We start from the raw sequence: 25,990 nt of genomic DNA on the forward strand, positions 1-25,990 counted from the left end.
GATGGTGATGAGTGTTTGAATAAGGAGGAAGACATGTTTGAGATTGATATGCAAAACAATAATGCCGATGATCCAAGTGACAATTTATTTGTTGAAATAAAACCGTCAACAGCTATTCGTAAGTTGAGAAAGACTTTAATTAAAATTAAAAGATCTGAAATATTGCAAAACTCGCTCAATGATTGTTGTAAAGTTGGTAATATTAAGTATATTAAACCAGTCTTGGATGTGTCCACACGATAGAACTCAACATATGACATAATAAAAAACGGTTTAAGATTGAAGAAGGCATTGAACTTGATGTGGAGAAACAATGAAACTTTGTGGCAAGAATTAACACTGAGTGACAATGAATGGGAATTACTCAATGAAATAAATGGATTTTTAGGACACTTCAAAGATATATCGACAATGTTAGGTGGACAAAAATATGTTACATTGCCATTGATAATTATTGTAATTAATATGCTATTCGACAAAATTGTTACAATTGTCCAGAAGTTGGACAGTAAAGAAGCTCGATCTAAAGTTGATGAAGTACTTATACTTGCTTTCCAAGCAGCACGTGACAAAATGCTCAAGCATTACAATTTAACTAACTGGATGTATTGTGCAGTGCTAGTTTGGGATCCATGTCACAAAATCGAGACTTTTTCTTGAACTTCGTGGGGCGAGAATTTAAAAAAAGAAACTATCGAAGAGTTTAAAAAAATGTACAAACAGTATGCTAATACCGTCAACAAACAGGTAGATGAAGTTGTAAAACCTTTAAAAGAAACAGTTGATGAGAATGATGATAAAATTGATATCACTTCAATCTTTGAAAACACGTCACTCCATGAAGATCCTGAAGATGAACTTAAAGAATATTTAGCCATGAAAAGAGCTAAAAAAGAACAAAATATTCTTGAGTGGTGGACAAATCATGAGAAGGCTTTTCCCACGTTGGCACGTATGGCCAGAGATCTATTTTCTATCATGGCAACATCAGTATCAGCAGAGATGTTGTTTTCTCATGCTGGTTTGGTAATGACCAAGTCTAGAATGTCCATGAATGATGAGTCAGTGAGAATGACATTGTGTCTCCACTCTTGGTTTGATATTATACACGAAAAAAAATATCAACATGTCAGCTCAAATGATGAATAAAATGTCGATCATTTTATTTGTATTCTAATTTCTATGTAAATTTTTTTTTTTTTTTAATGTCTAAAAAAAAAAAAAAATAAATAAATAAAACAAATAAGTGATGAATAAATACTTCATATAACTAAAAATAGTTTTTTTTTTTTTATTCACAGTAATATTAGTATTGCATATTTTCCAGGCATTATTAATGAACAGACGAAACCGAAAAAAAACCGAAACGAAACGAAACGAAATTTTACTTTACGAAACCGAAATCGAAACGAGACGAAAGTCAAATTTTTTGCATTTAACGAAAACGAAACGAAACTTACGAAAATTTCGTATCGTTTCGTTTCGTATCCAGCTCTACATATATATATATGTAAAACGCACTCTTGTTAAAATTATTTTTTTCAAGTAATCGGTAGGTATTTTAACCGGGTACAATTCAAATTTTGAGTATCCCGAGCAAGTATTTTAACCGGATACAATCGTATTTCAAATACTCGTCAAACATAATTATCCTGCTAAAAATACTTTTCAATCGGTATTCGAAAAGTACTTTTAATGGCGCTCAGAAACGCGATTAAGTATTAAACACAATTGTTTTTCGTCAAAATACCTCAATTTTTTCATCTCGAGGCCCTTATAAAAACATATCTAAATGCAATGTAATGACATTTACAACGTCTAAACAACGAATTAAGTTTGATTATTTTATCAATGGTACTGGTTTACAACAGGCACAGAGGTATTAGATCTAGGTGTAGTATTTGATAGAAAATTGCTTTCTGATAAGCAACTCGGAAAAGTCGTTTGTCAAGCATACAAAACACTAGGTTTTGTCATTAGAGCTTCACACAATTTTAATATGGAATATAACTCAGTAATACATGCGTTAAGGAACAAAAAACAACCTGATAAAATTCATAAAATTCAAAGAAACTTCATGAAACTTTTATTGTTGAAAATAGAGGGCAAACATCTAGAGAGAGTCTGTAATAATAACAAACTACTTGAAAAAATTTAATTTTGAGCCATTATCTTCGGGTAGCGCTACTATTTTCTATCTAGATCAATTATGTTAATTGCATTTGTTATAAAGATGTTGGTTGGAGAACTCAAATGTTCTAATATTATTGATGAGATTAGACTCAATACAACTTTAGCAAAATTACGTAATATCACACATAGCAGTATTGCCTGTTATCGGCATGATGTGTGTGAGTGTGCGTGAACGGAATTTCAGGGCGCGCCCCGAGATGAAAAAATTGAGGTATTTTGACGAAACACAATTGTGTTTGATACTTGAAATTGTGTTTCTGAGCGCCATTAAGAGTACTTTTCGAATACCGATTGAAAAGTATTTTTAGCAGGATAATTATGTTTGACGAGTATTTGAAATACAATTGTATCCGGTTAAAATACTTGCTCGGGATACTCAAAAATACGAATGTATCCAGTTAAAATACCTGCTGATTATTTGAAAAAAATAATTCCAACAAGAGTGCGTTTTACATATATATAATTTTTTACATAAATTCGTTTCTACCCGGGTTTGATCCTACGTTTTCCTAATTAGTAAACCAACACTCTACCGCGAGACTATTTTTACAAGTTAATAAGATTTGAAATTTTGTTCACATAAGCTACGAGGTCTATACAAATATAATTTATTGAAAAAATTAAAAAAGAGATTCACTATCGTTAATTAAGATAACGACTCGATTTATTTGACTATACATCCTTTCCTTATGAACATTTGCCATAATGAATTATAGTTAAATAGCTATTGGCAAATGTATGTAAGGAAAAGATGTGGTGTCCCCAGCATGATTACTAGAATAAATTGGAAATGTTAATATAAGGATATAAAAAATTATTAAATAATTATTAATTAACTTATAAATAAATTATTGAACTCTAAAAATAATTGGAGTTTATTATATAATACGGTGCTATGATATTGAAATTTTTCTAAGTCCAAAAACTGGAGTATCAGAATACTTTTCAAAGACTTTTAAAATACTCAAACATTTAAAATACCTGTCAGGGATAATTGTATCCGAGAACCGATATTCGAGCTCTTCATTTATTTCTTTCATAATACCACCAAAATATCGAAAATACTCATAAGTATTCTCACAATACCTCATAAACATCGCCGGATATAATTCAAACACTATAAAATATCAATAATACTATTCGAATACTTGATTTTTTCATCTCGGGGGTTTTTGATAGTAATAAATTTTTATTAAATTAATAACATAAATGTTTAAATTTGTTGACATACTCATTTGAAATAATTCTACTCATAATTTCAGGTAATTGTTTAACATTGAGTAGCAAAAATTCTAATTTTAATCAATAAAAAAAAAAAAAAAATTTGCTTTTTCATAACATATGTAAAAAAACTATTTTATTTAGTGAAATACTTGAAAAACTCCAAATAAATCGTGAAGAGAAATCATTCAATTAAAGTGACTAAATTATCTTCGAAAATAGTTTTTCTAAAATAATTGTAGTTGAGAAATAGGAGTTCATCGCAACAAAAAGTACTTGAGTGTTGTGAAATATCGTAGATAAATTAATCACCAAGCAATGGCTTATTACCCTATTCTAGCCTATTATTCTAGCCTGATTTTTATTCATTAACCCAGTTCACCCAGCGCACTAAAGCTACTGTAGGAAGGTTAGGAGAGAGGACGGGGATTTCGAGGACGTTAAAAAGGCACCTGGAAAGGATGCGAAGAATATCTATAAATATTTAAATAAAATACCCGGGAAAAAGGTTTGTATACAACCATGGTAGAAATATACAGGCATGTCTATGCCTCGGACGAAAATAAAAACCTACGGCACAGACCATTGGCGGCCATCTTGTTTGCATGTGTGTAAATCTGTGTGTCCGTCATATTATTATTATTGTACTGTTAATTATTTATGTATAGCATGCTTAAAAGTTACATTAATCATAAATAAAAACTTCAAAAATATTATTTGATAATTCTACGTATTTATAGATGTTGCAAAACAACTAGAAATCGAACTTTTACTTTTTCACAAAAAACAATTCGAAAAAATAAAAGAAATTTTTACATATTTAGTTAACAAACTAGAAGAAGAACAATATAAATATTGCACTGGATGCAATACAATCCTTGGTACATACTTGTACGGCTTGTACGTACATTTGACCGAGAGTTTTCAATGAGCGAAGTATAGAAGATAATAAAAAAAGAAATAAGAAAAAAAAGTTGAAAAAAATATGTAAAAAAGCTTCATATAAGTTTTATTTTTTATATAATTAATTATTTGTTTATGTGTTTTTATTATTTTAATCTTCTATTAAGATCATCCTTAATATGTATTTTAATTTATGATTTGAATAAAGTCGCGCCACTTTAGCCAATATGGCAACCAGTGGTCACCACTTCTTATTGGCTTAAAAAAACGTATGCGCATGGTTTAATTAGATAACAGGAAACCTGTATATTTCTACCATGTATACAACCATATACAACCATATATGATTGTATACAAACTCATACAGTAGTATATCGCAATTTCGTGTATACAAATTTATAAAGTTATATACAGTTCTATACAACCATATATATGGAATTTATAGATCAAATTTAAGAATGGTTGTATACAATTATGCTGAAAAGCATCTAAAATATATTCTTTTAATATAAACAAATTTGTTGTTGTTGACCTTCGTGGCAATAAACCATGCTGTTAAGTAACAACATCTGCCTTAAAAAAAGAAAACAGAATATTAACAAACATCTCTCAAAAACCTTTGACAATGATGATAACACCGATATTGGTTTAAAATTACAAACATCATATTTACTGCCTACACCCTTATAAACCGGAGTTGTTCTAGCTAGTTTTGAATCATTTGGAAAATAACTATTTTTTAAAAAACAGTCAAACAAAATTTTCAGTGGATATAGCAACTCATGAGCACAATATTTAAGCAACTTTGCTGGTATTCCATCGGGACCAGTCGCAGTATTATCTTTTAAATTTAACAACGAGCTTTCAATTAAATTAACACTGAATAAAATACTACTCCCGCCAAGCAATCCAGCCCAACTGTTATAATTTCCCCACTTATTTAATTCATTTAAATCAGCATCGCTCAATGAATCATAAACTACACAATAATAATCAGCATATAATTGAGCTACAGCATTTGGACTTGATATTAATTCACCATCATGCTTTACTATCCATTGACAAATTCTGCTTGACTGAGTTTTTTTAATATGGTGCCAAAACAGCTTTGGGTTAGACTTCAACTTGCTTTTAATATTTCAAAAATACATTTTTTTATCCTTGGCTATTCGATTTTTGACAATATTAGACTGCATGCGAAACAAGCTATGATCACCATCTGAATTAATTGAACTATATATTTTTTTATAATGATTTTCCGCTGAAATTAATTTTTTTGTTTCAATCGTTTTCCATGATGGATACTTAAATTTACTTTTCTGTTTTTTAACATCAAATATTTTCTTAAATTGCATATCTAATATATTATAAAACAAAGCTAACATTTCATCTGGGTCATTACATTGGAATAAACTTGACCAATTAGTATAGGATAATAAATATCGCAGACTATCTAAAGCCTCAATCTTAAAAAAATAATTATTTAAAGCCAGTGTTTGTTCACGTGGCAAGGATGCATTTATATTAAATAAATTTTTCTTTTTACTTGTCCACGAAAATTTAACTGCTAATGGTGGATGGTACATACTTGGTTGAACCACCCACTCATGTGCATTAAACACTCCACAAGAAAATGAGCATAAAATAAGTCTAAGGTTCTGTTTTTATCATTAAGTACATTATTAAATTGATCTAGTCCTACGAATTTCCAAAATTGAAAAAAATTAGATGTAAATTCATCATCAACAATACCAAGCAAATGTTCGTGAAGAAATGGCAGATTGAAATCACCAATTAACATAATTTCACCTTCAAGTTTAGTTAATAACTCTGATAAATCATCTAACACACTATTATATAATTCAAACTTCGTATTGTGATGCGAAGGAATGTAGATAACATTGATTAAATTTAAAATTAGACCATTAAATTCTAATTTAATTGCAGCAATATCAATGTCGTTATAATTTAATTGTAAATCAATTGATAAATCAATAACTTAAATGTTAATTGATTTACTTATTGCAATCTAGCCCCCATCTTTCTATCTACTCTATATACATCATGATAAATAGCATTAAAGTATTCACTAGTAAATCTAGTATCATTTAACCACGTTTCAGTAAATATGTAAATATTGTAACTCATAGCAACCAAATTATTGACAACAACATCTGCTTCACACAAAATACTAGTAACATTCTGGTAGAAAACTTGCAAACTATTCATAATGCAAGGATAGTTAGAATCTAAATCAGCAGAGAGATGACTTGTAGCTATTGCTTTGCTGGTTGACGACCTTGATGGATCAGATAATTTCCACATCTTTCTCTTATATACAAGTTTGCTTCAAATTAAAAATTTTTTAATCTTAAGAAATATTTTTTAAAATCACATTATATTTAGAAACAGCACCTTCATTGACTTAATCGTTTTTTTTGTTTTGGTAGCAATTACTTTGACTAGCCATAATCAACTATACCATGGTCACTCAAGTCATCGTATACACTGAGAGAAAAAAAAAGTTATTTTAACGTGACATCAAGTTTTACCGGACCCTCTAGCCAATCCGAATAAAAAAACATTGTGTTTTTTATTCATTTTCACGTGATGTTAGAATGATAAAAACGTTAAGAGCCTTACACGTGAATTCCAAGTTTTTTTCCTGAGATGTCAAATTATAATATCGTTAAAATCGAGTAAAAGATGCTTGAGTTTATTAGTTTATTTGAAATCGTGCATAATTCAAATTAAATTTAAATATTTTCACTGGACGATCACGTGAATTTAGAAGCCCACGTTTTTCAAACGAGATAAAAGATTTATATTCACGTGATCATCCAGTGAAAATAAAATCGAATGCGATCGTCAGAAATTTTAGTCTCAAAAAAATAAACAAATGACTGTATGTGTAGAGCTGATGAATCAAGTAAAAATCACAGGGCAACAAAGTATTCTTAATATTCTTTTTTCTCCGTCAGTTATTGATTTTTTTTTTTTCGTTGACCTTGTACATTAATTTCTTAGCTTCATCTTTTTCTTAGTTACTGCTTTTCCTTGGAATTTTTTAACAAATAAATTACATGTAATTTATCTATCGAAGAAATAAAAATACTGAGGATAAGGAGTAGCTAAGAAAAAGATGAAGCTAAGGAATTGATGTCATTAAAAAAATTATGTGGTAAGCAGCATTAATTCGTTAGATCCATTTTTTTTTCTTGACCACAGCTTGTCCTTGGTAGTTTTGATTATATAATGAATAAAATATATGGGATTTATTTTTTAAAAATAGAAATGTCCGAGAAAAAGCAGTAGCTAAGAAAAAAATGAAACTGAGGAATAAATGCTGCTTACTCCATAGTTTTTTTGGCTACATTAATTCCTTAGCTTCATCTTTTTCTTGGCTACTGCTTTTCTTTGGTATTTTAATTTATCAAAATTAATTTTATTAATTTTCTTTGTCAAATAAATAATTAAAAATACCAAGGACAAGCAGTGGTTAAGAAAAAAATGAAGCTAAGAAATTAATGTAGCCAAAAAAATTATGGAGTAAGCAGCATTAATTCCTCAGCTTCATCTTTTTCTCAGCTACTGCTTTCTCTTGGACATTCTTTTCTTTTTAAATCAACCACATGTGTTTTATTTATTTAATAATGTTTTACATTTTGAAAGATTTTCCATTTTGTTTCTAGCCGGGACAGTGACAAATCCGTTTTGATTTTGAAGAATCGAGAATCAATTTGATAGGGATTCTAATTTTCTCACGTGAACCGCGGGGAAAACGAATATGGGAAACGCACTGTGGGCGTGGCCAATCGCTGTAAGCAGTCGGCAAAAAAAGAAACTAATTACATGCAGTCAAGTATACCCCATTAACATAGAATTTTATTGTTTATTAAAAAAATGTTATTAACTATTGAGTATATACTGTCATGGGCACGAAAAACGAATTCCTCACGAAATTTCCTTGAAGAAAATCGTATTATATATGCGGAACATATTACGAGTATTGGTGTAAAAATTGATTCAAGTGATGAATATCATGAGTTTGCGACTTGTATACAAACACCTCATCCAAAAGAACCATGTCATGATACTGAAGGTCGATTTAAAAAAATTAATGGTGAAATATTATCAGTAACATATTCATGCAAAGCTGGTCTAGGAGAAAAATGCAAACATATCCTTGGTTTCCTTATTTACTGTTCTTTGTAAGTTTTATTTTTATAAATATGTATTTTGTTTATACGAATGACAGGTTAAAGTGACAGGTTCATAACAGAAATTTCTGTTCTCCTCATAAGTAGTTAGTAAATTACATGATGGGACAGCATTTTTTAAAAAAATGTGCATTGGTTCTGATGCATCGAGAGCTAATTATTTAAAGCCAACAAAAACTTGTTCCTTGTGATGTTGAAGTATTTAGAGTTTTGTTTACATATAGATAGGTATACTTACTCTTCATATAATCATAGTAATTAAAATGAAGAGAGCATGCCATCGCTTTTTTATTTACTGTTTTGATTTTTAACGCACGTTTCCAAGCATCGCACCGATTTATTTTATTAAAGTCACCGAAATAATTTTCTACTTTGACAGGTTGTTGTTTGTCTAACCTCGAAAATGCATGGAAACTCAGATTTCTATTTCTTCTGGAATTACTGTTGCACCCAGAAACGTGAAGTCTTGTTTTTTTTTTTTCATATCATTTTTGGGGAAAATTTTGTACCAGACGTTTTAAACAATTAGTGAAAATATTATTTGTTTATTAATTTAGTATATATACTGTGTATACCACATACGAATGACTGGATGAAATAGTTTCCAGAAATGTACCACCAGAGTCGTGGTGAATTGTGCCTTTCCCAATAAAACGACTGTTTTTCACTGTAAGAAGTAGCGCTACTGTCGTTTAATCTTGGTTATCTTCCCGCGACATGTTAGAATATCAAATACACGTTGGCCGATTTAACATGGATACAATGAGCGACAACTCGAAACAAGCCGATTGGTGATCGGGATCAAACTAGAATAAATACAGATAAGCAAAGCACATCTTCTCTCAAGATGGGAGCTTCTGCGTCTTACATGCGGCCAATGTTTCTTTTTAAATATTCCATACAGGATTGATATATTTTCAGGGTAAACCGTTGCGATTTATGACGATTGAGCAAGTAAATATTGTAACCTAAAATTCTTTATATTTATAGTCAGTGGTGGCGCTACTGTCGTTAAATCTTGGTTGTCTTATCCTGACATGTTGAAATATTAAATACACGTTGGTTGATTTAACATCGATACAATGCGCGACAACTCGAAACAAGTCAATTGGTGCTCGAAGTCAAACGAGAATAAATACAGAAAATCAAAGTCCATCTTCTCTCAAGATGGGAGCATTTGCGTTCTACTGGCGGCCAATGTTTTGACATGAATCGTTACGTGAATCGCAACGGTTCACCCTGGAAATATATCAATCTTTTGTGGAATATTTGAAAGGAAACATTGTCATTTATTTCATATTTCTACATCTCGCCATGAGAGGGCTAAGATTCAATGAGCGTAGCGCCACAACTAATCCCAAATCACAAGAATTTCAAGTTACGTTATTTATTATCTAAATCATCATAAATCGTGAAAATTTAGGCTAAAAATATATCAATCTTGTGTGGAATGTTTAAGAGAAAACATAGAACACATATAGGTCGCAAATGCTCTCATCTTGTGAGAAGATAGTTTTTGCTTGTTTACAAACGGGCTTGTTTTATTTCCAGCATCATGCGATTTTCTTCTATTTGTGATCACTTTTGTTATAAGTCATGGTTCAGATGCACCATTCTTGTTGTAAGATAGATTTTGCATGATGACAGATCTACCCTGCTGCGGCAAATATAAGTCTTTCTTGCTTGACTGAGTTAGCTTTCTGTTTTCGCCACTAGTTGTCGCATGTTTTTCACATGTGGGTTTTTTCTCCACACATTTAAAAAGACTTGCGAAAAAAAAACACAAGTATTATATTTATACTGAAGCTTACTATTATTAAGGGCGTCATAAATATTTAGTTTTTTGGGTCATGACAATTCGTGATTGTCATGGTTTTGATTATCATTCCCAATTATCAGGGAGTAGTTAAAATAAAATTCAGCTAATTTTCCGATATAATGAGAATATTCGACATTCAACTCCACGGCTATAGTCAAATGATTCCAGATCATTTCGAAAGATAAAAACAATTTCAATAAATTTCAGCAATACGATGCACATAATATGATTATTAGATATAATATTTTTCAATCTTCTGAGAAAATTGTACCATTTGCAGCTGAGCATCCACAGTAGTCTTACTAAAAGAAAATTATTTCCAGAAAATTTTGTATTTTTGGATCAAACTTATTTCGACTTTTTGTATATTTTTATTTTAATGTTATATAAATTCATCCGACTATACTCAAAATTATCAGCGTTTGTCTTAGGAATAATATTTTTTTTGTCGATAGTCAATCGAATTCATTTATTACAATACTGATAGCAGAAATATAAGTCCATTGTCAGTTAATTGTTTCTTATTCGAATATTATACTTTTCTAAATTCAATATATATAATTACCATTGTTTTGAATCAAACAATTGTCAATTGGAATGATTTAGTCAAATTTTATGTCGAATATATTTAATCTGTACAAATAATTTTGCCATCTTCTTACAAAATGCGTCATTATTCAGATATGATTTCAGAATGTGCATTGAAGATATATAATAATTTTAATGCTTTTTTTCAACAACGGAACAAAAAAATTACTAGAATATAGTTATTATTAAAAAAAAAAAATATAATTATACTGATCTAAAATTTTGTTGGACCGCGGTTAACGTAGCGAAAAGTATTTTATTGCCATACAGAAATTTTTTAATTCAACACGATAATCGATACCAAAAAAATCATACTTATTAGAATGTGAATTCTCCAATCTTGAGAGAAAATTGCATTTTTTCAGATAAATATTTACAAGATCTGTTCAATTTTAAATTTTCCTACCAGAAAAGTTGTATTTTTTTTTATAATCTCTCAAGTTTTCAAACAAGAGTTTATGAATTTTATTTGAAAGATTGACTGTCTGGTTTGAAGATAATCACTAGTTGTTCAGTTTTTTTCCCGTGAAATTCAGCCCATCATAAATCAAGATTGGAAAGTTTTTATAAAATCGGCGATTTCTCTCAGTATATACAAGTAAGAACTGATAATTTAAAAGATGCAAAATTATTACATCAATTCTTATGTGATGTTGAAAATGGTTGAATCATAGGTTAAATATACATTGGTTAAATGAAAAAAAAAAAACATTTGTATCCAGTGATAAACTTGGTGATTTAAGACTGTACAAAAATTAGAAAAAATAAACATCAAGCACTTGAAACTGAATTATTAAGGAAAAAAATATTTGTCCTTTAAAACGATCACCCCGTGGCCAAGTTGGTTAAAGCATGCGTTTAGGAATTATTAATTCATTTGGGTAGCCGTTCGTCAGTTCAAATCCTGCTAGTTGCATCCACATTATTATAGAACGAGCACATTGCCGCACTACGCGCGCCTGTATCCATAATTTCTAATCTATATTTATTATAATTGAGGAATTCTAATCGATTTTTACGAATAGTTTTTTCTTTTTAATGATTACTTAGTTTTCTTTAATTATGAAGATAAATCATTATCAATATAATATCATTTAAATAATTTTTATGTATGACGAGGACAGTTATATTTTCTGAGATTTTCTCTGCCCAAAGCTGATCTATTTTTCAAATCAATTCCAGGGTAGTTTGTAATAAATTAAACTAAAAAAGAAAACATGTAAGTCGAGGACAGTTTTTATTAAAAAAAATTAATTATATTCAAGTTCCATTTTTATAAAAGTTTTATATAATAAAACTCGGTATGATTTATTGAATTTAAATCACTCGAAGGTCACTTTTTGTTCATTTGATTTATTTCGTTAAACAACAAAAAAACAAACTATGTCTCACTCACTCTTTTTTTTTTTTGTTTTTTTGTTGCTAACGAAATAAATAAAAAAAAAAATAGAAAAAAGCAAACAGAATAAATTCATAGAGAGTAAGTGAGAAAAAAACAATGACCATCCAAATGTCCCGAAGACCGATGATGTATATCCTTTTTATATGAGAATCGTCTTATATAGAGACTGTCCCATTTTAATTGGATGATGAATTTTTCTCGAAAAATATGGCTCGAATTAATAAATGATTCAAGTAAAAAGTGTAGGGTTTGGAAAGGGACATAGGAAAAAAAAAAAACCTCAAAAAATTAAAACTGGCGGAGTTTCAGACATGAACATAATTTTTTTAAAGAGATACTATATTTTTGTTGTACTAAAAAGTTTTTTACATCAAAACTAATACTTTTTATTTGAAAAATTTTTCGATAAAACCACTTTTTTTCGGCCCGATTTTATCGGTTGATGGATTTTCCTCAAAAAATATGGCTTTAATTCAAAAATGATGTTGAGAAAAGTTGTAGTATTCAGATAGACAAACACAAAAAAAAAAAAACAAAAATTAAAAAAAGTTCAAAATGGCGGAGTTAGAAGGGCTGGTACCGAGTTCGCTCCAAAGCCGGAATAAGGCCAAAGGAAAAATCCGAGTTCGTTCCGAAAGGCGTTATTTTGGCATCTAAGTTCGCTCCAAACGCTCTCTTTCTAATATTACCCTACTTTCGTTTTGAGTACCCCCTCATTTTACATTTCTCTTCACATTGAAGCTAAGTAAAAAATTTCGCTGGTAAAATAATGTAGATATTGATTGTATGGCTATAATTATAACTAAGTAGAAGATCTAGCGGCTAAGTTAAAAATTTTGCTGGTAATATAATTTATATATTGATTATTTGGATACAATTACAGCTAAGTAAAAAATCTAGCTAAGAAAAAGATGTAGCTAAGTAAAATAACGTAGATATTGATTGTTTGGCTATAATTACAGCTAAGCGAAAAATTCGGCAGAAAGTGGAAGGGGGACGGTAGAGAAAACGATTGGAGCCAACTTGGATTCTTTAGATTTTTCAAACAGAAGCGAACTCGGATGAACCGGTCTTCCCGAAAAATTGAATCCGCTTATTTCTCGAAAGATGGAGTAAACTCGGCAATTGCCGTTAGAAGCATGAACAAAGTTTCGAAAAAAAAATTGATTTTTTCGAAAAATTTATTTAGAAAAGTGTTAGTCTTAATGTGAACAATTTTTGAGTGAATAAAAATTACATCTAACGTCAAAAAAAAACAATGTTGATACTTCAAACTTCGCCATTTTCGACTTTTAAAAAGAAATTTTTTTTCCTTTTCGTGTTTGTCTTTCTATACGCTACAACTTTTCTAAATATTGTTTTTAAACTCAAGACATATTTTTTTAAAAAAAACCAACAACAGATAAAATCAGGCCGAAAAAAAAAGTGATTTTATCGAAAAATTTTTCAAATAAAAAGTGTTAGTTTTAATGTATGAAAAATCCATTATTAGATCAAAAAGGGACAGTCTTTATATCTTAATTCTTTTTCACCTCTCTCACTCTCTTACTTTATCAGCAATAATAAATTAATTGAAAAAAAAAATTTCATCAATAATTTTTTTTTTATACTTTCGATAATGTTTCTTTATCGATTCTGGATCAGAAATCCTGATTGAGTCTTGATCTATTTTTGCGTCATGTTTTTATCAATTCTTAATCGAACAACTCGATTTGAATTTAGGCTACCTGATCAACTTTTTGTTGCTATCCTGAAGTCAAATTCTACTCGGACTTACGGGTCACAGTCAGAAAGTGATTCGGAAGCAGAATATCACAAAAAAAAAATTGTTGTAACGTAATTCATGTAACGTTTGAATTTTTATTTCAGTGACAGGCCCCTATGCTCAATGTATATTTGGGACAGAATTGGGCGTGGGTGAGTCCAGTATCGTGCACTCGACTCCACTAGAAGATTTTGGTGGCTTGCATCCTGATCCTAATTTAACCTATGCATCAAATTTGGTAGACACTGTTCGGAAAGGAGTTTATGATATGGGAGTCGCGTTTGACGGTGACGGTGATAGAAATATGGTAATTAATAATAACGGTCAATAGTTGATATACCGAAAAATATGGATGGGTAATGCAGAAATAATCTTTATGGGCTTTTTCAGATAATTGGAAAAAATGCATTTTTTGTCAATCCATCAGATTCATTGGCAGTTTTAGCAGATAATTTAGAGCTTATTCCATATTTTAAAAAAACAGGTATCAAAGGATTCGCGAGATCTATGCCGACAGGTTCTGCTGTGGACCGAGTGGCATTGAATAAGGCATGTGATATATTCGAAGTACCTACTGGATGGAAATACTTCGGTAAGTTTATTCACTGCAAGTCACGAGTTAGTTTTGAAATTGTAGATTTTGAACACTCTAGTCTTGATTAAAGTATACTGTTAACATTGTGTTTTTTATTCATTTTCACGTGATGTTAGAATGATAAAAACGTTAAGAGCCTTACACGTGAATTCCAAGTTTTTTTCCTGAGATGTCAAATTATAATATCGTTAAAATCGAGTAAAAGATGCTTGAGTTTATTAGTTTATTTGAAATCGTGCATAATTCAAATTAAATTTAAATATTTTCACTGGACGATCACGTGAATTTAGAAGCCCACGTTTTTCAAACGTAAAGATTTATATTCACGTGATTTCAGTGAAAATTCGAATAGATCGTCAGAAATTTTAGTCTCAAAAAAATAAACAAATGACTGTATGTGTAGAGCTGATGAATCAAGTAAAAATCACAGGGCAACAAAGTATTCTTAATATTCTTTTTTCTCCGTCAGTTATTGATTTTTTTTTTTTCGTTGACCTTGTACATTAATTTCTTAGCTTCATCTTTTTCTTAGTTACTGCTTTTTCGAAGTACCTACTGGATGGAAATACTTCGGTAAGTTTATTCACTGCAAGTCACGAGTTAGTTTTGAAATTGTAGATTTTGAACACTCTAGTCTTGATTAAAGTATACTGTGAGAAATTTTAAATAAGAATTACAAATGTGGAAATAAGAATTACAAAACAAATAGTAATAATGCTGAGAGTTCCTAGCGTCATTTGTGGGAGTGATTCGTATATTGATAACTAGTTTTTCCTATAAAGTTTAGTAAAAATTTGACCATTTACTATAAACTATACTAAGCCATAAAATTTAAATAATTTGAATGTAATTTTTCTTAAAACAAAAAACTAACATTTATTATATTTTTTAGTAAAATTTATTAAACTGAGAATATACCAACTATAGTATATATACTATATATATATATAGTATATATATGGTATACCGGTACTAAAATTTACTAGATTTTATAGTAAATTTCATTTAAAAGTTTGACATTTTTTACTGCTAAGTTCGGTAGTTTCCCGGCAACATTTTTTTTCTGTTTACACTGAAAACTTATTGACAAATGCAAAAAAGTCATTCAAGATAAATTGCTCGAAAATAAATACTCAATAATAAACTTCGTTTAACCCCATATCTAGCTTCAACAGCCCGGAATTAAAAAATCATGTGTTGAAAGTGTACAGTGAAAAAAAACTTCTAAAATCAGAAGTACTTTTCTCGCAAAAAAAGTTTTTTGATCTCATTATTTTTATTTGTAATATTTTTAAATGAAAAAAATATACTATCATAAGAAGTATATACAATCGTGTCGTGGGTAAGTTGGTCAGGCGTTGGAATTAGAATAGGTAGATTTAGATAGCGTTAGTATCAGAGGTTTGAGTCTCTTCTTAGGTAAAATTTTCTGATACAAAAAAAAAAATTAAAACAACAAATCTCGAATATTAATGAAAAAAACAATCACACAAATAGTATTAACATAGTTTTATTTTTTTCTCGAATTTATTTATGTACTTGAATTTTTTTCTTCGTTTGTTTAATAATTTTCTTCGATTATAACAAACACGTCTTGAATCAAAACGCTTACTTCTAAAATCTAGAACATTTTGTGATAATCCGAGACATATTTGGTTATAAACTAAAAACCTTCCTTCTAAAAATTAGTACATTTTGTTATGAATTAAGAAATTTTTGATATTATTTGAGAATTTTTTTTTTTTTAGTTTCAGAAGTATTTGTTATAATCCAAAACAATATTTTTATAATTCAGGAAATTTTTCGTTCTCTACCCCCACGGAAATAATTTATATTTTTCATATAACTGGAATATATAATAGAAAATATTTAGTAAATAAAAAGTTTGCATAATATTTATACATATCATATACCTAAAATAGAGGAAAGATATTTACAACATATACTATTTTTGGCCACAATTAATATAAAAAATTAATATAATTTTTATACATTAAATATATCCTAATTATAGTGAGGTTATTTTTTCAAAAAAAAATAGGTTGGATATATCCTGAGTATATCTCTAAAATAAATTTGAGGTATATATATCTCTGATATATATCTAACATATATACTTGGAAGAAATTTCGGTTTCAGAAGTTCAACAGATCAGTTCCACAGTTTTATATTTTTAAAATATAGCTATATGTCATGAAAAGTCTAAAATGTTTTTCATTAGTTTATTATTTGACAAAAGAATATTTATTTTATTTTCAACATACATTTTACTAACTTTTAACACAATAAAAAAATTTTGTCACGTGTACTTGAAAGTAATAAACTGTAGTAAATCGAATTAATATTTACAAAAAAAAATAATTCAATGATCTTGATTGATTTTATTTTTCGTCCTCAATTTTGACAAAATGTTGTTGATTGAGGAAACAAAAACTGCTTCTTTAAAAGTTTTTGGAAAACGCATTCGTACCGAATCTACAAACACGAAAAAAGTATATAAATGAATTATTCCAAAAGCTCTAAATAAATATATATGTAGTAAGCTTTAATAATTAAGTAGCTTACAATAATTACATTTTATTGCTCCTAGAATGTGAGACTCAAAGGCTTGAAGTTGTTTAGCATCTTTATTTATTTTATTTTTCCGACCATGAACATTGCTCTAAAGTAATGTATCTTGAGGATACAATGACATCACAAGAGAATTTCCCATTGACGTAAACGTAGCTCGTGTCATGGCTTCATCCCATTCATCTCCGGTAACTCGCACTAAGCTCCCAGGTCGTTATAATTATTCAAATTTAAAAACATTTATAAAGTTTAAAACTTACTTTATCGTGAGACATAGATCTAGAGTAAGTTATTTCTTGATTTAAAATTTCTCTTATCATCGGCTGTACTGAAATATTTTCGCAATGTGGCTGAATGATTTTTGTTGGTCTTTTTTCAATCAATGATAATCTCTTTTGAATATTAATAACGTCGCGATTTAGTCCTAAGATTAATCTTTTATGTACTAACTGTGCTTCCATCGTTTCCTTTTTATCATCTTCTGATTTTTGTTTTTTTTTTTTAGCTACAGGCTCTTCTATGTCTTTTATATATATTTGTTCATTCTCCTTAAAACATAATTCTTTGGCAACATTAATTCCTTAGCTACATCTTTTTCTTAGCTACTGCTTATCCTTGGACATTTTTATTGAATAAATAAAGATGTCCAAGGAAAAGTAGTAGCTAAGGAAAAGATATAGCTAAGGAATCAATGATGCCAAAGAATTATGTTTTAAGGAAATAATGTTGCTTATAATATAATTTTTGGGCAACCTTAATTCCTTAGCTACATTCTTTTTTAGATACTGCTTTTCCTTGAACATTTTTATTATTAAAAAAGGAAATTACATGAATATTATTTATTTATTAAATAAAAATGTCCAAGGAAAAGCAGTAGCTAAGAAAAGAATGTAGCTAAGGAAATAAGGTTGCCAAAAAAATTATATTTTCAGCAACAATATCTCCTTAAAACATAATTCTTTGGCAACATTAATTTCTTTGCTACATCTTTTCCTTAGCTACTGCTTTTCCTTGGACATTTTTGATTTTGAAAAATAAAATTACATGAATATTATTTGTTTAATAAATGAAAATGTCCAAGGAAAAGCAGTATCTAAAAAAAAATGTAGCTAAGGAATTAAGATTGCCAAAAAATTATATTATGGGCATTTTTATTTATTCAATAAAGAATATTCATGTAATTTTATTTTTAAAAAATAAAAATGTCCAAGGATAAGCAGTAGCTAAGGAAAAGATGTAGCTAAGGAATTAATGTTGCCAAAGAATTATGTTTTAAGAAGATAATGTTGCTGAAAATATAATTTTTTGGCAACCTTAATTCCTTAGCTACATTCTTTTCCTTAGCTACTGCTTTTTCTTGGACATTTTCATTAATTCAATGAACAATATTCATGTAATTTTATTTTTAAAAGATAAAAATGTCCAAGGAAAAGCAGTAGCAGTAGTATGTTAAAGCATAGGCTGTTGGTGAAGCTCACGGAATGGAGCAAGTCAGTACCTTTTTTTGCCGATGGTGGCGCTTTTGCTAGAACAGTTCCATGGTCACATGGTATTTTTGTTTAGATTTTTGGCACTCTCATGAATACATGACAATGTGACACATCAAAGTATATGATCATTGAAAAATTAAAATTACCGGTGTTTATATTTAATTTTTTTTTTTATTTAGTTTGAATAAATCATTACATTATTTTGCTACTCACAAATATTAATACCTACTATAATTTTGCTATTTCCGTATACGTTTGAGTTTTTTCTCTATTTGATGATAAATAAATATCATTGTAACGATGACAAAGTGTATTCATACAAAAATTATAAAAAAGCTTATAATTTGAGATCTCAGGTCATGTTTATCACAGCCAATTTCAGGAAATTTCGTATCTTCTATGGCATTAAAAATATGAGACAACAAATCGACAGTTAAATCTTCTTCGTACACAGTATGAAGTATTAAGTTTTCAGCTGTGGCTATTATTTTATACAAATTATCATTTGGTTTTAGAAACTTTCCTGTGCTTCTCAATTCTATTAATTTGTCTCTATCTGATGATATATCAGTGGTTAAATTTGAAATACAACTCTCACATTTTATGAATTTTTCTATTCTCCTTGCAATATACCCAGAAACGTAGGATTTTACTTCATCGTTCGTATATAGTTGAGCATAATTATGATCAAATGGTTCAACGATCAACTTTTGAACATCATCATCATTATCAATATATGTTGTTTGATTATCTAAAATAGATTCAAGTTGTGAGATTACTTTTTGTTTTCCACTTGTTTTAGTCTTGGATTTAATATCTTCAGGTTTAAGTAGAGTAATAAGCATTTTATCTTCATTAACATTTGATCCTTTAGGTGGTTCAATCAAGGAGTAAACATCTAACAACCTGAATGCTTGAGCAAAAGCAACAAGAGAAGGGTGACTATTATTTCCTTATGCAGTACGAATAATTGAAAAGAATCTCTGAAAAATTTATATCTTGTAGTAATAAAAAACTAAGTTTGATTTCCAATTAAAATTTGTAAATATTTAAACCTCTAAAGCATCCCGGTTTAATCTACATGTCATTATGTATGATAAATCATCGCCTTCTAGATCAAATAAATTTATGCAAGTCCAATGTTGCCCTGATCGTGACTTTAAGTCCTGTTAGAGTAGAATTGTAATGGACTTAAAAGTTTTTACATCCTTTTTTTTATTATCAGTAATATCCTCAGGTACAATTTTTTCCCAAACATCCAAATAATCAAGAAAATTTTCGAGTTCCTGAAAACATAAAAATTATCGAATGAAAAATTCTAAGTCAAATAAAATTAATTAAAATATATTTTCCAAATTCTATTTACCTTGCGATCATCGGGATCCCATTTCAGACTATCTCCTGGGGATTTCGAGTTAATAATTTTTATAACATTATTTATAACTTTATTAATTTCTATCGATGAATCTGCATCTTGTCAACCAGGTACTCCTCCAGTTTTGAATAACTCCATTCCTGCAGCAATACTAAAGAATTGTAAAAATTTGATATAAGTAATTATTTTTTATCATTTCAAATTTCAACAGATGATAAAAACAAAATATACTTACTCTGAATGTTCTTCTAACATTCATTTTTTGAAATGGTTTAAGATGAATAACATTGTGTGTAAGACCTGGGCAAACTTTTAAGTTATACCCATCTGGACTATCTGCTTTTAGAACTTCATCCCAGTGTGTTAACTTGATAACTCCACTTGGACTCTAAAAAAAATTAAAACATCGTTTATGACTGCAAATCATGTATAACCAACTATATTTTTTCTCACTTTAAAATTTTTTTCTCAACAATTCTGTTCCTTAAATTTTTTATTAAATAAAGAAAATCAGAAATGAACCATAATTTTCTATTCTCATCACATGAGTGTGAACAACAAACGTTTTTTTCATCAACATTGAATTTTGTCCACATAGCTCGATTCCAGGATGCTCCATCAGTTGTTACACCATCAACGAGAAGGCCAGCATCCTCAAGTTTTGTTATATATTCTAATGTTAATTCTTTCCGGGTATCAGATGGAGTTGCACCTTTCGAAAGAAAACATCCGAGTGTTTGCACCCAAGTACCACGAAAAGGCTGGAACATGAAAACCAGTGCATGATCACCTATTTGTCCTTTTTGGCTGGCTGGGGTATGATCTTCTAAACCAACAAATCCTAAGACATCTAGTGTTTTTTGATCAAATGTCACCATTTTACTCAAAGCAATTTCATCAACCAACAAAACACCTGGAATAAAATAATTTCAGTTATTAAAATGATTTCTATTGATTAACATTTATTTTATAAAAATTACCTCTTCGTTCATATCTTGGTTTTGATAAATTTTTGTCTTTTAATGCATCGAAAATACTCTTTTTAAAACCAAATGAACTATAAATGATATATTTATGAAGTGTTTGTATTGAAGGTAAAGGTAATGTTTCATTGTTCCTAAGCTATCATACAGGCCAGGTCCTTTTATTCTTAACGGCAAGCACTGATAAATCCATTCTATATCATACCTAATACCTTTTTACCTTCACCAACTTTTTTAGCTGCCTGAAGACATGCCTTTATAAGTGTTTTTTGAGAATCTTATACATTATGAATAGCATCTTCAATGTAAAAAATGTCAATGTTTGCGAATAATTATAAAAATGGGCATAGAAGGTCAGTTCTAAGCTATTTTTTGTAAAAGTAGTAGTGGCATTGATGCCATTAATAGGAATGGAATTCCTATTGATTTTAGTTTTAATTTTCATTACCAAATTCAGCTGAGATGCAAGTCTTTGAGTAATGAAATTGGCTGTTGAGCAGGTGTCTAAAAGAGTTCGACAATTTATATAATTTCCTGCCCTGTCTTTGACTTTCACCAAAGCACTTGTCAGCAGAGAAACAGCTGTCTTTAGTGATCGAGTCAATAGACAGGCATCTTGCTCAACGGGAAATTCTAAGGCTAGTCACTCCGTCTTTTTTTCTTTGATTTTTGACCTAGTCTCTTCTTTTGATGAGGTAGGATTTGTTTCGTGCAAAAATATATTATGTTTTTTATTACACAATCTGCAATTTTTCGAAAAACATTCGCTTCGATGATAACGAAGACAGACTTCGCAAAGATTGGCTTTTTTCACAATCTCTCGTCTTCAGGTACGAATAATTTCTTAAAATTAACGCATTTATATAGAGCATGGTGTCGATCATTACAGACAACACAATTATTGGACGTGCTAATTGTAAATGTTGAATGTGAATTGTTATTGTTGTTATTTTTCTTTATGAATTTATTATTAAAACGTCTTTTTTTATTGGGAAACTGAGTGTTTTTTGCTGTATCAACAGTCTCACTTTGTTTCCTTTTAAAATGGGATAATTTATTAGCTTCATTTATCAAAAACTTGATGAAATCAGCTAATGGTGGAAATTTGCTTTGGTTGAGCGTATTAATCCACTTTTCCGCTGTGGATCGGTGTAGTTTATTCTCTAGAATGACGGTGACCATTTCTGGACAATGTACTACTCCTAACGTTTCAAGACAGGAAATATGACGCCGCAAATTATCAACAAGAGATCTCAAACCTTCTGCAGATTCTCTGGTTTGAGCCGGTAAATTGAAATTGGGAAATTTTAAAATTGAGTATTTCGTCAGTGACAATATCGTTTAGCAGCATATCAAGAAGTTTTATAAAAATTTTTAGATATTTTTATTCATTATTTACTGAGTTATTAATTTAACAACAAATAGTGAGTATACCGTTTGTATTTATATGGATAGAGTTTTTAATTTTAATAATTTATTTATTCAATATTATTTGTATTTATAGCAATTTATTAGGTTGAGTTCAACTCAATTGACAGCATAATTATATACACAAATCACATACTAATGTTAACTTTAATATTGATTTCGGGGACTTAATTGTAAAATATAATTCGAATTGGCTGAACAATTACATTATTATAATTAGCTATAGTGATATATCTAAAATACTACTAAAATTGCTAAACAAACGCACCATGGGGATGGATAATATTCCTGTGTCTCTACTAAAATATTGCCCAGATGCGTTGATTTATTCTCTCATATTATTCTCAATTGTGCAATAACAAGTGGTATAAAGCAACGTTCGAAAGTGGTGATAAATTAATAATTACAAATTATCGTCAAATATCAATATTACCAGCTCTCTCCAAGGTATTTGAATTATGTTTATTTGACATTATTTATTCATACTTTGCACCATTTACCTCAAATTGTCAGCATGGCTTTATACCAGGTCGTTCAACTACATCTAATCTACTAATTATGTCTAATTATATTAGCAACTATTCATCAAATAAAATCCAAGTTGATGCCATTTATACAGATATGTCTAAAGCCTTCGATAAGATTGATTGGCTAATACTCTTGAGAAAATTAACTTCTATTGGTTTACCATCTTGTATAATCAGACTAATAAAATTATACACCTCACTGGCAGACATTGTTTTGTTTATGTTGGTGGTCAATCATCAAACGCATACATATCTACTTCAGGCGTGCCTCAAGGCTTTAATTTAGGACCACTTTTGTTTAATATTTTCATAAATGATTTACCAGTTAAACTAGATTGTCAGGTATTAATGTATGCTGATGATGTTAAATTATACATGCTAATATCATCTATCAATGACTGTTTGATATTACAAAATAATATCAATTTATTTGCTGATTAGTGCAAAGTAAACAAATTATTAGTTAATGGAAAAAAATGTGAAATAATATCATTTGACCGTGGTAAAAATAGAATATCTTATCCGTATGAGGTTAATAAAATGACCTTGAAAAGAGTTGATAATATAAGAGACCTTGGTGCAACTTTTGATTGTCGACTTAAATTTGATTTACATATAACTAATATTTGTAAGGATGCATTTGCTCTACTTGGTTTTATAATGCGTATGGCTAAAATCTTCTCTAAGCGTGAGACACTATTACTTTTATTTAATGCATATGTTAGACCTAAAATTGAGTACGCAACTCCTGTGTGGATAATAAACAACAAAAAGCAAGCTAAAATAATAAATAAAGTTTATGAAAAATATGATCTGGTTCACAACTGGTACTTATCCACCTCGTGGTATTTGTGATGATTCATTGTATGGTTCAATGGTTGTGATTTCATTCCATTACATGTTCGTAGGTGTGTCTCAATTATATTGTGTTTTATTAAAATAATAAGAGGATCGATAGACTGTGCTCAACTATTAGATGATGTTATTATTATTAATCAAGACAAAAATAGCAAGTTTCGTAAATTTTCCCCTTTTTTAATTAGTCATGCAAAAATTTCACCGATAATTATTATGGTTAATCTTGTTAATAAAGTCTGGTATTCAACTTACTTATTTAGTCGAATATTGGATACAAGTAATGGTGTTTCTAAATGTTTTTTAACACAGTATTAAAGAAATTCTACTACTCTTACTACCACTCCTTTGTTAAAAAACAATCATCTAATTAATCCATCTGTAGACTCTCCGATATTTTTTTGAAATTTTTTGGTCGTTTATTTTTTTTTTTTATTAAACAAAATGTAGTGTCAGAATTTGTTTTTGCAAGATATTTTTTGAACCGCCGAACCGAATTAGTTGATGTTAAATGAAATTTATGTTTTTTTTTTTTTCCCAAAAGCAATTATCATATTTATTTTCAATTTTTGGGCCTTATTAGATTTAATATTTCCATTTTTCGATAGGGCCCAATTTCAAATATTGACAGATCGATTCCGGCAATGTTTCAATCGATGACGCTTCATCTGTAGACTTTACGTTATTTTTTTGAAATTTTTCGGTCGTTAATTTTTTTTTTTATTAAACAACAGAAATAAACAACATTAGAAAATGAAACCAAACAAAAAAAATAGTCATTTATTTTACAACAAAATGAAAAAACAAATCAAACAACAAAAAGAAAAATTTTGTGAGCCATCTAGACTCGCGGGTTTATTATGTGTAAACATCTTCGGCGTGTTTCTACGAAAAATTCCTACGAATGCGCAAAGTGGTTAAAAGTGGAGTTGAAATATAAAAAAAACGGCTATTTATCGGTTATAAGTCGTATAGTTATTGAAATAACGAATTATTCTCAAGTTTAATAATGGCAATCAATAGAGATCGTCGGGGAGAAAAAAATGTTTTTAAAAAAATTTCGATATCTCGAATAGTTTTCGAGTTATAAGATTTTTTAAAATTTCGATATATCGATTTTTTTTTAAATTATTAATTTAATAATGGAAGTCGATTAAACTCATCAAGGAGAAAAAAAAACCGAATACAATTTTTTGATCGCGTGAATAGTTTTCGAATTATCGATATCTTTCTAATGTTAATGATAATTTTTTTCATAATTGATAATATAATGGAGCTAAGTAAAATAATAAAGCTAAGTAAAAAATATAGCTAAGTAAAAAAAATAGCTAAGTAACAAATATAGCTAAGTAAAAAACCTAGCGATCCAAGTAAAAAAAAACTTGGATATATTCATTATTTTCGAAAAAAAAATATATATTCGTGCTTAACAATACGCGACAATCAATAGTTAGCAGTTTTTTTGAAAAAAAAACAAAAATTTCGACTTTTTTTTTGAGAAAAAAAAAATTGTATACATTTTAAAAAAAATATCGATAATTTGATAACTATTCGATATAAAAATTTTTATTGGGCTTTTTTTTAGCTTGGCGAGTTTTATCGATTGCCTTTATGAATATTAAAAAAAAAAACTTAATATATCGAAATATATATAAGTTATTATAGCTTGAAAACTATTCGCGATATCGAATTTTTTTATGTTGACTTTTTTTTTTACTTGACGAGATTCATTGATGGCCATTATTAAATTTGAGAATTAATCGTTATTTCAATAACTATACGATATATAACCGATAAATAGCCGTTTTTTCCAAATTTGAACTCCATTTTTAACCACTGCGCATTCGTAGGAATTCTTTCCGTATTTTTCCCGTAATCGTGAGAAAATTTTCTATAAAAACCGAATAAAAAAACATGTTGTCTCGGTTATGATAATATCTTCTGAAATTCCTCTGTACAATTACAATAATAATTTTCTCTTTCAAACTAACACATCAGTCATCAATGTCTATTTCTCTTTTTTTAAAAAAATAAAATTAGTCAATATTATAAATA

General features: G+C 29.1%; 1 protein-coding gene across 1 annotated transcript in view; it reads left to right on the plus strand.

Moving 5' to 3' along the window:
- LOC122849174 (phosphoglucomutase) overlaps positions 1–25,990 on the plus strand; it is a 109,568-nt gene that overhangs the window by 45,855 nt on the left and 37,723 nt on the right. The window contains exons 3-4 of the mRNA XM_044147773.1: positions 14,216–14,418; positions 14,502–14,703. Coding sequence (XP_044003708.1) covers positions 14,216–14,418; positions 14,502–14,703 — 405 coding nt within the window. The remainder of the gene's footprint in view (positions 1–14,215; positions 14,419–14,501; positions 14,704–25,990) is intronic.

Source organism: Aphidius gifuensis, linkage group LG2, assembly GCF_014905175.1.
Source record: "Aphidius gifuensis isolate YNYX2018 linkage group LG2, ASM1490517v1, whole genome shotgun sequence".
NCBI lineage: Eukaryota > Metazoa > Arthropoda > Insecta > Hymenoptera > Braconidae > Aphidius > Aphidius gifuensis.